General features: G+C 28.9%; 1 protein-coding gene across 8 annotated transcripts in view; it reads right to left on the bottom strand.

Annotated features, from left to right (window-relative positions):
- LOC106786084 (mitogen-activated protein kinase-binding protein 1) overlaps positions 1 to 17,455 on the bottom strand; it is a 96,191-nt gene that overhangs the window by 49,754 nt on the left and 28,982 nt on the right. For all 8 annotated transcript variants that reach the window (XM_014747159.1, XM_014747177.1, XM_014747151.1 and 5 more), the window contains one exon: positions 6,219 to 6,409. In XM_014747159.1, the coding sequence (XP_014602645.1) occupies positions 6,219 to 6,302 (84 nt within the window). In that variant the 5' untranslated portion in view covers positions 6,303 to 6,409. The remainder of the gene's footprint in view (positions 1 to 6,218; positions 6,410 to 17,455) is intronic.

A 17,455-nucleotide genomic window follows, 5' to 3' on the forward strand; every position in this document is an offset into this window, starting at 1 on the left:
AAAAAAAAAAAAAAAAAACGCATGAATATTAACAGTGATATACTTATAATATATTTCCAAATTTAAATGTATCACCCTGTAAAAAATATTTATTATTAATAATTAAGAAATATAAATTAATTATTAACAATAGGATAAAGATAAATAACAAATTTAACGAACTATTAATAAATAATTATATGAAACTAATAATCATAGTGTTACGATAGTTTTAAAAAATTAATAATAATAAATAAATCAATCTAAGATTTTATAAATCAAATAAGAGAAAGGAATAAGTATCATAAACGTGTATCTCAACAAGTATGATTAATAATAGTATAGAAATATGTAAATAAATTGAAAATAGGATCGTTTTTTTTGCTTATCCATAAGCTCTGTAAACATTAACATGGTTGTAACGGGTATTCGTTAGATTATTGGTAGGAGGCACACAATTTTTGAAAAAAATCGTAACTACGATGGTTGGATCGAGAGACACCTGGGTTCTTCGTGTGCTCAACCCAGAGGTCGAACATCGACTCGAAACAATCGTTGATGCTGACGTACCGTTACACGTGCAAGCAAGTCAACATCTTAACATCTTTCCCCCCCCCTCTCTCTCTCTCTTTCTCTCTTTTATACAGGGTCATATATATTGTGTTACACGCATTAAGAAGTACGTAATGCAATAATGCAGTAACTCCAAAGTGATTCGTTGCTTGTTAAAAAAAAAAAATAATGACGTCACTGACAATGTGTGGGGACCATCGATTTTATATATCCCAACAGGTTTTTAACAAATATAATAAAATTTTTATTGGTGATAATAATGAATTTAATATCAGCTTTAATAATAAATAAATAAATAAAAAAAAAAACAAATATATTTAAGAGAGATAAATAATGACAAAATATTTATAATTATTAAATGATTGTGAAGTTAAAGGAAAAAAATAATAATAATAATAATTTGAGTATAAAATTAAAAATGGGTCATATGATCGTACACATTAAATGTTTAAAAAAAAACAAGAAAATAAAAAGAAAGTTTAATTGTCTATCTTACCAAAGCCGCAATGGCATTGGTTGATTCGATAAAAAGTAAAAGCAGTCGTGGGTCAGAAAAGAGCCAAGTGTGTTGATGCCGGTCAACGCACTGCACCTACTCGAAGAGAAAGATGCACCTGGTGTGCATCGGAAACCTCGATCATAAGAGTCGATTGCAATGGCTCTTGCTTGATTGTGGTCGTAATTTTTCTCTCTTTTTATCTCTTCTACCTGTTTACGCGTAAATAATTTTCTTCCCGTGATTTCTTCCGTACAACTGAAAATTATCAATTGATTAATATATATCTTTACTATACTCGAATCTTTTTCACCCCTGGATCTTGTATTTTATTGAAATATAATTTAAAGTGACACATTTAAAGAAATTAAACGTAATTTTTACATTTCTTTTTTTCTACGTTATAAACCCAAATTGGAAATCTTACAATTAGAAAGTTTTTGAAATCTCCAATATCCCACAAACCTCTAAATTCATTTTTCGAAATGACAAACATTAGTTAAATGCTGATTCTATTATAATTTAATGATTTTTATTTTGAAAAAATAAAAATAAAATGATCTGCTTACAGAACTCTTAAATTATATATTTATCAAAACTATTAAACTCTTGAATCTATTTTTAAGGCTTATAAATTAAAAATACATTTCATTAAATGAACTATTAAGAACAATAAGAGAATATACAAAGTTATTACATTTTTATCTAATGAAAATCTTCAAAATAAATTTACTCAATTTCGTATTATTGAGAAATGATTACTATATCGTTATAACTTAATTAAGATACTTTCTTTCAATATTGTTAATAGGTATAATAAAAGAAATGATGAAGCGTACAAAAGTGGGTCAAATCAGATATCACATTAAAGAAATAACGAGTCGGGATTGTCAATTGAAATTCCCCGACCCTGATGATAGCTGACATTAATTGTAAAAAAAAAAAACAAGAAAAAAAAGAAAAAAGAAAAAGAAGGGAGACATCCACTCAACACTCTAACTAACTAACATAACAGAAGATCCGTCCTTCTTAACTGTTTGAGATACTAGCCATCTCCCACGCATTAATTTGCACACAATTGCATATTCGACATGATGCTTGGTACATAGTTATTAAAATAAGAAAGAAGAAAAAAAAAAACAAGAGAGGGGAAGCATTTTGAACTCGATCTATTATTTAAGAAAATAAGTTATTAAATATTACGATTAATAGCTTATCCAATTTAAATTAACGCTTTTCCACAACGATTAGTTGCATTAGAAGAATGAAATTATTATGACGATGCTCGGTACGATTCGACTTGCGACATTCCTGTAAGACTGTAATTTTTTAAAGAGAAACTATCTACTTAAAAATAAATTCCATAAGTTTAGCATTTGTCATTTTATTTATATTACATCATCTTCGTTAGAAAATAATATTACTTTTCGTAGAAAAAAAAAAAAAAAGAGAAATCACTTACAAAAATTATATTTACAGTTTACACTTTGATTATTAAATTTATTTGTTAGATATTTAAATATGCGAGAAACTGTTTTATCGATACGAGAATCGATCAGTTGTTTTAACTACGAACGAATAGAGGACGCCTGTCGATAATATATACTTTGCGGTATCTTGTCGATAAGGAAGAATTTACAATTATCTTCGATGTCAACTTGTTGACTATTTTCCCCTTACCTATTGATACAGATATATTTTTACACGATAAATATACACGTGTAAAAAAAGAAAAAAATATATACATACGAGTATAAACATTAAATATGTTTATGCAAATAACCAAAAATATTTTTATATAATAATTATATAATAATCAATTTAAAAGAATGAATATATATATATATATATTTCTATAATTTGTTATAGAAAACATTTACAGATATACTTGGGTGAGATTGAAAAGTTTTAAATCTCAACAAATAAAAAAAAATTGATGTGTGTATTTATGTACGTACGTAAGAAGTCATACTTCTTTAGTTTACCACAAAACGAATAATATAACCTCAAAAATAACTTGAATTTTCCCGCGCATCGTAAATTATCGACAACTTCGTGGTGTTGATTTTTCGGTCGCATTTTAACTTCACTTTTCAAAACGCGCCAAAAGAAGTATAACTTAAAAAAAAAAAAAAAAAAAACAAGAGATATGACAAATATAAGAATAAAAAAAAATTAAAAAAAGATAATAATGTAAAAATACGAGGCGGCGTCCTCGTAAATACGTAGGTGGAAAAAGCATCTTGCACGTGACGACGACAACGAGAGGAGGTGCAGCTGCATATCTGCATCCGCATACGTCGCGAGACTCGCGTAGACGTAATCCGATCCCGTCGAGGACACGAGGAGGACGTTTTTCGACTGGAGATAGAGAAAAGGAATGAAGAGGAGGAAGAAGAATAAGAAAGAGAAAAAGAAAAAGGGATAAGGAGGAGGCTTTGAGAGAGGCGACCGAACGTGGAATGCAGGATGCAAAGTGCAACGAGCGAGGAGAACGATGCAGCAATGCCCACATGCGAAATATTCTATGATCGAGTGTTGAAAGAAAAAGAAGAAAAAGAAAAAAAGAGGAAGAAGAGAAGAGGGCGAGGACTTTAGAAAAATGAAAAGAAGAAGAAAAAAAAAAAGAAGGAAAAAGAAAAGAAAAGAATACGAGAATCATCGTGACGTCAATGTAGAAATTTCTGCACTGTCGCGGACGAAGAACGCATCCGGTGCATCAAGAGAAACATATAAAATTGCGCCCCGACGACCATTGTTGTCTCTGTCAACGTCACAACCTAATCCGCAATTGAAAAGACTTTCAATCGTGTGACCTCGATCTATGCTTCGTTGCTAATCTCAAGGTCGGGGGCTCTACGATTATATTATTATTATTATTATTATTAAATTCATCCTTCCGGCATTATCTCAAGAAGTACATTTAAGAAAACATCTATCTTATCGAATACGATCATCATCATCATCATAGTTCTCTCTCTTTTTATTTCTTTTTATTCTGATTATAATTTTTTTCTTACAGAGATAATAACCAAATGGTTTTTTTTTTTATCGATCGTTAGTGAATTAGAGCAAATACTATATACATNATATATATATATATATATATATATATATGTGTGTGTGTGTACATATTGTATGTATTTATATCGTACTGTACATACGTTGTAAGAATAAATCATTGATTCGAGGATTTTATTGGTTGTTTCTGGATTGAAATATGTTCGTATCATGGTGGTGAAATTGAAAGAGATATTTCATTGGGAATGTTACCGAGGCTAATTAAATTAGATGATTATTCGTATTATATCGATAACGTTCAACTGAGTTACGTTACGTTTATTTTATTTTCAAATTGTTTAAATACATACGTTCATAATAATTCCGTACATACATGGATAACTGCGTACGTAATTTGTTAAACGATGTAACGTTGATACTAATTTAATCGCATTGAAATTTTGTCAATATTTCAGTTTATATGATTGTTATTATTATTATTATTATCTGGAATAATAATTTTTATCGTCACACCATCGAAACAATTCATTTTCTGATTTTTATACTTAATGCCATTTTGGTTGTTCCGGGTTAACAATTTTAAATTCTCCTTTTTTTTTTTTTCCAATACGATAAAAATACGATATATATATAGCATATAGTTCAGGTAGTTTATATCAAAACGTTAGTTTTTGATTTATCAAATAGTTTCAATTCGAACGAATTGAAAGATTTATCACCGCGATAGTTTAGAGGGTCTTCCGTGTTTCTAAAGATACAATGAAAAAAAAAAAAAAAAAAAAAAAAGGAAAAAAAAAATTTATAAACAACGAACGCGAGAATACTAGCTATCGCGTTGTTTACACAAGGCTTCTTTTATTTGATGTACACGCCGTGATAATAAAACGTGTTTCTGAGTTACACTTTTCTCTTTCTTATCCTCCTCTATACAGTATTTTTTGATTTCCTAACACGAATTGTTTCACGTTTTTACGAGGAAAAAAAAAAAAAAAACGAATGAGAGAGAAAGATAAAAAAAGAGAGACGTGATTTACGATAACACGGCTTCATTTCCCCCTTTGTCTTTCTCAATGAATTCTTTTCAATCAAAAAGCAATAAAACTTTTCAACGGAAGATGCCACGAAAAACACGAACCAGCCCCACTCTCTCACTCTCTCACTCTCTCTCTCTCTCTCTCTCTCTCTCTTTTGTATTAAAAAGGGATTTCCATTAAAATGCAAGAGACGTTGATAAAAACTTCCGTGCGTTTTGTTGTCTCGGTGAAAAACTCATTGCTAATTTTTCGTCAAAATCGTTTGATCATAGACAACAAAGTGAAAGATAAGGGAGAGGTATAAAAAAAAGGAGAAGCAAACAATACAAAGAATAATTTGTAAGAATAATATGCAAAAGAAGAAGAAAAAAAAAACCGAAATTCGCTTAGCATCCTAATGAAATTTATCGATTGTTCGACGGAGAGTTACAAGGGATAAATTTTAAACAGCTCGCTAATTAAGTTCTTTACCGTCTCTAACGTAACAGAAAGAAACAAACAAACAAAAAAAAAAAAAAAAAGAGAAAAAATAAGCACGTTCAAGGGATTCTTCATGATACCTGATGGGATTACGTAAGGTACTATTTACCGTGTCTCAATAGATAGATAGAGATCCTTTAAGTTCTTCGGCATTATGATATATAGCAATGATCAGAAAATTATTCTATCCGTGCATTATTTTTTGTTTTTTTGTTTGCGAATTTATATGGAATTTATATTGTGACCCAATAAAATATAAAATATAGAGGATATATAACAAATTAATTATTATCTAAATAAAATATGAATATATAAAATAAATCTGATATAACAAATTATAATGTATCCAGACACAAAAAATCAAATTGTGTTTCCCCCAGATGTCGCTCTTAAAATGTTATATAAATTATGAAATAAAGAACGAGTAACCTCGAATAGGAACTTTTATCGATTCTCTTTATATGTACGTAAGAACTTGGATATGTGCGTATCGTGTTTGCATACTTACACGAGTGTACACTCCGTGAAATGAGAATATGAGATTTTTGTCGAGATTTATCTTCTCCCACCGATTCTTTCTCTCTCTCTCACACATTCTATTTTTTTCATTTTATTTTTCTTTTTTATTTACTTACCCTGTCCTGTATCCTGACGTTCTCCTGACCTCTTTTTAGGCTAGGAGCACGCAGAACCTTGCTGGTAAGCGGTGGTTCCATCATGACGACTGATCTCTCTCTCTCTCTCTCTCTCTCACTTCTTCTCTCGTCAGGATTTCATTCCTGAAGGGAAACAACAACACCCTCCTATTTTTCTCTTACTTCATCTTCTGAAACAATATAAATAACGACAGATAAATATATGAGTTTATTATACGTCTGCTAAGTTTTAATAATCATCATTAATTGGACCGTATATTTTGAAAGTGGTGTAAGTCCAATTTCCATAGAAAACAAAAGAAAAAAATAATATAAAAAAGAATTTCATGTATACACCACAGGAATATCATGATATTATAAAACAGTGTAAACATACTAAATCATTTAAATCCGCTTGCTATAAGTATAAAAAATATTTACCGTAACTTTTCAAAAAAATTGCAAAGATGCACAATTTACAGCATTGCATTCTCAGATATTTCCTGAACTTTACATACTAAATTTATAACTTGACAAAATATTCTACGCTTAAACAAAAGAGTGTACTTTAATTTAACATAAAAATCATTAAAATCCGCTCACTATAAGTATAAAAAATATTTACCGTAACTTTTCAAAAAAATTGCAAAGATGCACAATTTACAGCATTGCATTCTCTGACATTTCCTGAACTTTACATACTAAATTTATAACTTGACAAAATATTCTACGCTTAGACAAAAGAATGCACTTTAATTTAATATAAAAATCATTAAGATCCCATTCGCTATAAGTATAAAAATTATTAAAAGTATATTCACACGGCAGCAACTTGTAGAAAACATATTGTTAAGTCAAACAATCGGATAGAATGAAATTAGAAAAAGAGTTCTATTAATTATTTGTTGTTGAAAAAAAAATAAAAGAACTAAAAAAAAAAATGAAATTTTTATGAACAATAAGATAAAAGAAGGAATTAAAATTAAACGTCGAATGAATTGAATTGATCATGAGTATAATATTATATATGTATATATGTATGTATGTATGTACGTTATGTATATCGTATATATAAGTATGTACTTGATAAACGAATACATATGGAGAGTGAGAAGGGATCGTTACAAGCGAAAGTAAGAGTCAGCGTGTGCCTGCTGGTTGCCTTCTTGTCGTGTCTTGTCGGTGGTCGATCGTGGGAGATCAAGACCTACGCGAATTCCGTGTCTCGCGAACACCAAGCAACTTTTCCAGTTGGCTTAAGTTAAAGAGACGACGAATGCACGATAACGGTATGCACGAGAGTTAACGGAAGATAATGCGTGAACAGGTACCGCAGGTTAACTCCAGTTACCTCACAAAAGAAGAGCTCGCTTACGGGACACTGATTTATTTTCTTCCTGTAATTCTTCGACTAACTTACTTTATTTTCTTTTTTTCTTTCTTTTTTTTTGTTTTTTTTTTTTTCTTATTTTGATTAAATAATATATATATGAGGATATATTTTTATCTTAAATTCCATGCTAATTTGTAATGTATTCTAATCTTTGTAATATATTGAAAGGCAAACAATAAATTTGTTGAATTATGTATTAAGAGTATTTATGATTTTTTATAATATTATATTTTAAATTCTACACGCAATTAAATTAATAATTATAATATTTCATATAAAATTGAATAATATTAAACAACGTTAATTATAATACGAACAAAAATCAGTACTTCACAATACTATTCTCAAAATACATTAAACAACAATGACTACGTATAAGGGTAACTAAAAAGAGTACAGATAGTATCAATTTAAAATAATAAACAAAAATAACCAACAATTAATTCTACACAAAGTTGATATATATTTTTTATTCTGTGATTTTGATATACCACAAAGAAAAGATTAAACAAGTTATATTATAGCCACATATCATAATATGAAGTTCTTAGTAAGACAATCGAGTGTATCGAGAAAAAAATAGGGGCGTGTTCGTTTCTATGTTAGTTTCGATACGGTAAGTTTCTCGAGGAAGATCGATTGGTAGAATGACATCCCAGATGGTATATCCCGTTTCACGTTCCAACGGACATTGGCCGTGAACCGCAAGAAGGAAGATGGTTGCATTCTAGACTTCTATAGAGAAATAGAGAGAGAGAGAGAGAGAGAGAGAGAGAGAGAGAAGGGGGGAAGAAGGGGGAAATATATAGGAAAAGAGAAAGAAGATAGGAGGAGTATGGGTTACCTAAGGGGAGAGTTTGATATCGATTACTTCAGACTTATGTTATCATCATCCCTCTTCGATTGTTAATGCATCCCATTCGTAGGATCGACCAATCATCAGATTCATTTCGATTATATGCTGAGATTTGTGATCACAAATTGAGCTAGAAGTTTTCTTCGAACAATTAATTACACTCGTTTATCTTTCTCTCTTTATCTGATTGAATTGATTTTGAAAAATTGTCAAAATCATATAAATCTTGAAATTCTTTAACACGTTCTTTCTATGTTGAAAGTATATCATTTTTGATAAATATATATATATGGATATATATATATATATGGATATATACTACCGTTTTATGGCAAAAGGATATTTTTGTTATTGACAGATAAATAAATTATAGGAAATCGAAAATCGGATATTGCAATTGACAATCAATAAAGTTATTTGTTTGGATTTTTTTTTTTATTTCTTCTTTGTTTTATAGATTCGACATTTATTTTTACGTATAAATATATTGTCAGCTTTGAAAAGAATATATATAAAAGATAATAAATAATATATTATTCGTATATATTCACACAAAATTCTTTACCGTGATAAATACACGTGGCCTGTGATTATAACGTTTGTTCGAAATCTGTTTTAACACGAGTTGTAATAAATAGTAATAAATGAAAGAAACAAAAAAAAAGAAACATGACAAACAAAATCTACATTTAACATCATCATTCGCGAACTATCGAACTTATAAAATCTCAATAAAATGGAAAACGTGTCTAATTGTAAGATTATCGCATCAACAGTTAACTTGAAAATACAATAAAACAATACGGAATCCGTTGAAATGTTTGTTCTCTTAGGTTGTTGATGCATTAACCTTACATGCAGTTTGCACCTCTAATTGGTGAACACATTTGGCCGGATATTCAACGAATTCGTGAGTAGCAGTAAAGCGTATCCCGAGGGTTAAAGGGTTTCCTTCCTAGTTTTGGTTTTGGTCTTGGTCTTGGTCGTTGTCGTCAAGGATTTACGAGCTGCAAAAGGGTAGAACAAGCGTGACCCATGCGATACGACGTTGGGAAGGATCGTTAAATTCGTTCTTAACGGACTGTTGATGAGTCTTGCCCATTAATATAAATCCAATGAGAGAAGTCACCAACGTTGCTTTATATATTTCTCTTTATCATCCTATTTCTTTTAGGAAAACGATGAAGCAAGTTTGGTATCTTGCCAAATATTTGCAAAATCGAGGGAACGAGGAATGAAACTCTCATCCAGTTGCTCCCCCTATTTTTGCTTCCTTCTTTTCATCCTTTTTTTCAACACGGCATATCGGATATCGTCGATTTGACGAAAGTTACCTTTGCTATTGCCAGCTACCGATCCAAATGTATCTTCAGTTATTTAGGTTGTTGTCTGTTGCAGTTGGGTAGTACACGCTCGACTCTTATCGATTCTTTAAAAGCTTCTCGTTTCTATTATTACTTGTATAGAATAAGATCCTAGTCGGCTATGATACGGTAGAAACTTTTAAATCGATTAATACTAGAGCTCGAGCCAAATTTCTTTTTTTTTTTTTTTTTTTTCTTTTTTTTTTTTTTACCTAACAATAGAATGACAGACAAATCTTTAGAAAAGTATTTAGTTCAAGGAAAAAGGGGGGCGATTCTTATCATTGTTCTAGATATTCACTTTGTATGTGTATGCATGTGTATAGGTTGAGCTCAAATTTTCTAAATGATTTTTAAAAAATCAATTAGTATACTTTGTTTCGAAATTTTCGAAGCTCATTTTTCTTCGAATTTTTACAAATTAGATTTTTCATTTGTTTTTTCTTTTTCTTTTTCTCGTGTAAATTGTTAAACTATAAGCCTAACTTGTCACAGTGTGAAAAGAAAAAAAAAACATTAGCTCGTATCTTGAAAAAGTATAATTGATTTTTAAAACACCTGGGAATTTCCAAACGACTCTGTGTATAACAATTCAACAACATTTTTCTTAACCTATAGCCTGCGGCCCAATATTGAACCTCATTAAATATTTAATAGGTTTTGAAACGATAACTACTAACTTATATCGAGACTAAAGAATGTGATTAATTTGTAAGAGATTTCTAGAAAGTTCTCTAGTAGAATGTTCACGTAGAATTTGCAAGAATATTTGCAGTAACAAGCAGTACCTAACGTTATTATATGCAAAAACTTAACACGTTTGATAATTCCTATATTAATTATTTGAATTAAAATATTATAATGATTATGAAATATTTTTATTAAAAAAAAAAAAAAAAAAAAAAAAAANAAAAAAAAAGGAAACAACATACAAAGCTAGTTTGAGCTAGCAAGAATCGATAAAAGAAAAGTACCTCTTTTCATAAACGAGTACTTTCTTCTTCTTACCTTGTGGAAAAAAAAAATCCTATATTTACAGGAACAAGTAAAACTACTACCTTCTCTTATATGAATAATATTCTTAATATTTTATTGAAATATTTAGAACAATGATAAGAGAATCTATTTCTATCTTGAGATTTGTCAATTGTATTGTTAAGAAAATAGAAAAAAAAAAAAAAAAAAAAAAAAAATAATTATTATCAAGAATCATATCATATAATTTTATATTTTTATATTTAACACAATTTATATTTTATATTAAAATTAATGATATTATTTAAATATATTAACAAGTTACCAAAATATGTGCAAACACGTGCATACTCGCGATCGGTCAGTAATATGATAGAAACCCATTAGGATTAGGATATTTTTAAAAACAAATGTATTGGAGAAAGCATAAAAAAAAAGATTAAGAAACCCTGATATACGATCTACACTAATATATCATTGTTCAGAATAATTTTCTTGAACAAAGTCAAAGGGAACGACGATCGATGACCTTCGCGAGCAGATTGTGTTCTTCTTAACAAATGGTGCATCAACAAAACGCCTATAGTGCATTCGTTTGACTAGAAAAAGAAAGAAAGAAAGAGTTCAATACTTACTCGATTCACTAGGCCAAATAATGAGAACTATTAATTTGAATGTTCGTTTATATATACATACGATGATGTCTGTCGTATATTTAGTGAACAATAAGGCCAAATCTCATTGTTCATTCTACACGAATAATATTATCGTATGTATTGACTCTTTATCTCTCTTTGTCTTTTTTATCATGACTATTCCTAATCATTATTATTCTTAATGATTGTTTATAATCGGAGCAAGGACGTTGAAATAGAAATAGAAATAGAAGAAGAAAAAAATATATAATTTGTCGTTGGGGTTTATCGACTGGAATATATTCTATCCCTATTTTCTCTCTCGTGGGGGTTTTTTTCCGGTCGTTGAACTCGATCTCTTTTCGATAATCTTTTTTCTAAGTTCCAGTTTTGGATGAACCCGCCACCACCCCACCCTCTCCCCCCTAATACGAGTAGGTAGGTAAGTAATGGAACGAAACGTTGTATTTTCGTTCGGGAAAATGAGATCAAAATGTTAAACTAGGAACCCATCATCTAACATGAACTTCGTTAGCTTGATATACGCAACATGATGCGTATCGATCATACTCTAATGCGATTAACTAAGAAGCACCACCACGTAGAGGGTTAAACTTGTAAGCATCGAGAGAAAGGTATGTGCTATATTTTTAGGATACTTTCTCTCTCTCTCTTTTCTTTGAGGAAGAGGAAGAGGAGGAGGAGGAGTAAGTTTCGGTAACAGCGTGGAAGATAATAAATAGTTTCGTTGTTATATTTAAGCACCAAAGTTTCCCGATCGATTAATCTTCCTTTTCTTTCTTTATTTATTTATTTATTTATTTCCGTTAGTATTAAAAAAGAGAGAGAAAAAAAAAGAAGAAGAACATAACTCTCCGCTAATTGAAATTTTCTTCAACAAGTTTTTACCGAGTATCTATTATTAATGAGGTGTCCGAAAAATTCGTGTTCAATTCAAAGCAAAAAATCTTATTTATAAAATACTTACAAGAATTAATTGAAAAGTTTTATTCTTCAACTCGCGCAAAATATTAATTTTTTTTTTCTAATAATATATATATATATTATTAGTATATATTATTATATATATAAATAATAAATATTATCTTATATTAATATTAAGATATTATAGTTATTTATAAATATTCACAATCTTTTTAGGCAACGCAATAATAAATCATTGAAATCGTCTTTCTTATTCCTTAGATATATTTTATGAAAGTAATAGGCATTTCCTTTCATAATTTCACCAAAATTAAGAATAAATAGACCGTTTACATTTCACGAATACTATCATAATCAGTGAAATTTTATATCGTAGAAGTTCGAATCTGTGAATATGTTTCTATATAACCGTACATGTATATATATATATATAAATACATTAAATCGGTAGATTACTTACTGTTTAATATCGAAAATTAAAAGGCAAATTAGACCGTGAATATCGTCTAAGAATATTAATTTATTATGCACGTGTGTTAAATCAACAAAATCGTGTTAAAAAAGAAATCGTTGATTTTGAATCTTTATCATTGGACTATTTCATTTCATCTTCGAGTTCTTGAATAAAACAAAAAAAGGTGTCGTGAGATCGCTCGATGAAGCTTTCACCGTAATCCGGAAGCGGAAGCATCAACAAATCTCGTTTAGAACGAGAGATTTCAGACTTTTTCATCATACTCCTTTTCGTTGTTGTTGTCGTAGTCGTCGAATAGACAACGTAGGCAAAGTTTAAAGATGGAAATAATCTCTCAGAATATTTAACTTTAATTCACGAACACTCTCGAATTTTATCCGTTTGCAATCTCTTCCCCCCCCCACCCCTCTTTCACTCTTTTATTCTCTTTTTGTTTATTTTTTTTGTGTGGGTCTTTTAGACGATTAAATCTAACACTTTTACTGTCAGCTAATACAAACTAAATGTTTTAAAGAGAACGGTGAGAATCGTGACGACTTAACCAACAAAGAAAGGTAAAAATAAATTGAATACATCAACAAACTATAATACTTTTGTATGAGATAATGAAACAATGATTATAAGAAAAATGATGGAATATTAATACTGAATATTTGTGAACAATATAATTTTTAATATGTAGCAATGTTTAAAAGAAAATTATTGCTCAAAAAGATTAGCCAAAATATATATTCAATTATTATCAAAATATAAAAAGTACAAAAAGAAAAAAAAAAAAAAAGAAAAATTATTAATTTTGTAAAGTGTCAGAATTCAAGGTAACACTGACACTATTTCATTTGAATAATATTACAAATTGCATAAAGAAAATTTATATTGTTTTTAACTAAACATAATATATAAATTTATATATCAAACCACCACACACATGTGTTTTTTCTTTCGTTGTGAAAAAAGATTATAATGTTTAAATATTCGATTCGAAATGTAGGTTAAAGTTTGATAAATAGAATCACTAATATTGGCCGCCATTTTTTTCTCGATTTATTTGCCAAATAAATAAATATAAAAGATAAACGAATAAAATTAATTGGACCAATTAAATTAAAGTAAAACAAATACTATACTTTTATTCGTTATTTTTTTCTGTAATTTAAAATAAAAAAGAAAAATTTTATGAAAAATCAAATAAGGAAGGAAGGAAGGAATATGCTAAGAAATTGCATAGCTTTTGATATCGAATTGAAAATCCAAGGCACATAGAAATTATTTGGCACGAATACCTATCAATCTGTTCGTTCGGTAAAGCGAGATTGAAAAATTACCTTCGAGGTGAGTGCAAGAGTGGTTTATCTCAGTCAAGGACGTTTCTTGGCACCATCGATACACGATCGATGTTCGGTTCGAACGATCGTGTAATACTCACTTTTACAACTTACAAACGAACTTTTCTTCTCTCTTTCTCTTTCTATCTCTTTCAAAGTAAAAGCAAGTCAATACAAAGGTTGATACTTCTTGGAAGTAATTTTTCGTTGAAGATCAAAGTTCAAGGAAGTTCGAGAAACGAGAGAGAAAAATTGATTAMAAAAAAAAAAAAAAAAATAAAATTGATACAAAAATAAAATCGATATTTATTTCGTTATATATATATATATATTATATATTTTTCTTATCGAAAGAGATTGCTCATAACGTATATTATCTCGAGAGATATTATTTTAAATTAACGAAGATAAGATCCTCGTTGATAATAGTATTTAATGCTCTATTTAAATGACCATTGTTTTGTTTTCCCTTCAAATGAATCACTGTTTTATTTTAAACGATAAATGAATTCTTTAAGTAAATATGTACATATACGTATATGATATGTATATGTTAACGGCATAGTGGGAAATCCGGCAATGCTAGCAATGTGTATTACTTTTTTATTTATTATTAAATTAAATGTAATTTTCTAATGTAATATATAATTAAAAAATACCTTATAACACGATATAATACTATATAATGTTACCATTAGTATTATCGTATAAATTTTGAATCATGAAAAATATTTCAAATAAATATTAAATATTATAATATTTCATATATATGTAGTCAATTGTGTGACAGTAGTTTAATTACACAAATTACAAAAATTCATTTCAATTAATTATATCATAAATAATTGCAATAAAAATATTAAATGATAATACGAACGCGTTACCGATATTTCAACTTATGCCATTGTCACAATCATCGTCAAATTTATACATAAATATATTGCACAATTTGATGTGTCCTATGCATATGTATATATTATTAATAAGAATTCTCAAAGTTTAATGACATCCGATTAAGATGACGTTCTTACGAGTCAGACGTGTCATGTCTCCTTATATGTACGTCCTTTATTTATCCTTGAACCTGTAATTTTACGACTCACGAATCCGTCTTGTTAATTTACGATATTTACACTGCTCGCTATATCCAACACCCACACAAAAAGTCATTCTCTTTCTCACTAACCTAACCAACTATACATTTTTCAATTTCATCCCATTAAAATCCAGTTTGGATTCGTCGAAATCATTGTACTCGAGACACATTTATATATATATATGTGTGTGTGTGTGTGTATGTGTAAATGTCTCATAGTCCAGGCTTTTCATTGTTTAGGCAAATAAGATAACACGACTACTAAAGATGATATATATCTTCCACTGTCCAACTCTCAGTCCTGAATTATACGTAAGCGTATGAAATATACACGTACACACGTATAAATATATGTACATATATGATATGGCACAAGCGGACGCTCCCTTTCACTCGTCCTGTCCAATTACAGAACAATGCATAATACATTGTACGGTGTACTGCGTGCGAATATGTACGAATTGAGAATCAAGAGTAAGTGTCTGTATATATGTGTTTGTGTGTATAAGAGAGAAAAAGTATATATGGTGTTATATATAAACGTTAGACAATGTGTTAAACTGCATCAATATAGGTTCCATAGATTTTTGGATTAACTTGAAAGCTTGTTGACCCCCTGGGAATCATCCAACTTTGTTGTATATATGTTACAGTGAAAGACCGAAATTGGAAAATATCAAGATTCATATAGTTTCTTGTGTGGTATATGTTAGAAATATTAGTGCATAAAAATATACCAAAATATTCGGTATTTCATTGAAGTATTAGGTACATGCTGACATTTCACCAACATAAAACATAAAACAATAAAAAAATTCAATCAAATATTCAATAGATTTCATTTCTTTGTTAATTTTTTTTATACTATTACAATCAGTTATAAAATCTCTATAACATCATAAAATTTTGAAGTCTCATTAATATACCAGGATGTATTGAAAATTTCTAAGCCTTAACAAAAGAAAAACTTTTATTTAGAAAAAAAAAAAAAATAAAAGTTTGTTTGTCAGACAACAAAAAAATTGTTTACATTGTAAAAACTTTTCAATCGATTCACATATATCTATGTTTTATTATTTTTTTGTTTGTAAATCTTATTTCTATTTTTAAAATACTATTTCGTATCGGCAAATTATTCATCGTTAAGTAAAAAATTATACTTACAATTAATATAATATATGTGTTTGTATTAATATAAATGTTATTATAAGTTTAATATTGTGTCATTTCTTTACTTAGTTTTTTTTTTGTTAATTTTATATAAATATATAAATATAAAAATATTATGTAAAATCTATATAAACGAGTCATATACATATATATATTTACCGTTTGAAATAAAAATGCATATAGATTGACAGTAATATAAAAATTTCCATGATACAGCATCGATTTCGTAAGTGTATCGTATTGCAGAAAAAAAAAAAAACAAATATAAACAAAATTAGCTGAACGTAAAAGATCATCAAAACGTGAGTAAGAAAATCAACGAATTTTGAAATGAGTTTAAAAGAAAATAAGAAGAGTAAGCTCGTTTTATTTTAAGCACGAACGACGTTAACATCCCACTTTTACGTTGCTGCGGAGAAAGAAATTTACAAAAAAAAATAATAATAATAATAATAATGAAGATAGAGAGAAAGAGAGAAAATACAAATTTGCGAGAAAGTTCGGCTAAAAAAAAATTAAGAGAGAGAGAGAGAGAGAGAATGGAATTTCTCGTGGCAGCTGCAAGCCGCAAAACTGCAATGTTCTGCAAGCACCTCGTTATATATGTGTCTTTCTCTCACGCTTTGTCACGCGCAATGAATACGCGTGCGCGCGCGCACGCGCGCACCCGATTGCGCATGTAACCACCCGCACGTGCATGCGTGCATGCGTGAGTGCGTGCGTGCACGTCTCGTGAGAGATCTTTCTTATTCTTTTTTTTTCCTTTTTCCATTTTTATTTTATTTTCTCCTCCATTATATTCTTTATTATATTTATTATATATATTTATTATATATATTTATATATATTTATTATATATATTTATTATATATATTTATTATATATATTTATATATATTTATATATATATATTATATATATTTATTATATTATTTCACTGTTACATAGTAAATTAAAACAAGGGGTGTTATTATTATTATTGGCCACGATTCGATTCTAATTGT

Source organism: Polistes canadensis, unplaced genomic scaffold (genome assembly GCF_001313835.1).
Source record: "Polistes canadensis isolate GaletaPanama2010 unplaced genomic scaffold, ASM131383v1 scaffold_3, whole genome shotgun sequence".
Lineage (NCBI taxonomy): Eukaryota > Metazoa > Arthropoda > Insecta > Hymenoptera > Vespidae > Polistes > Polistes canadensis.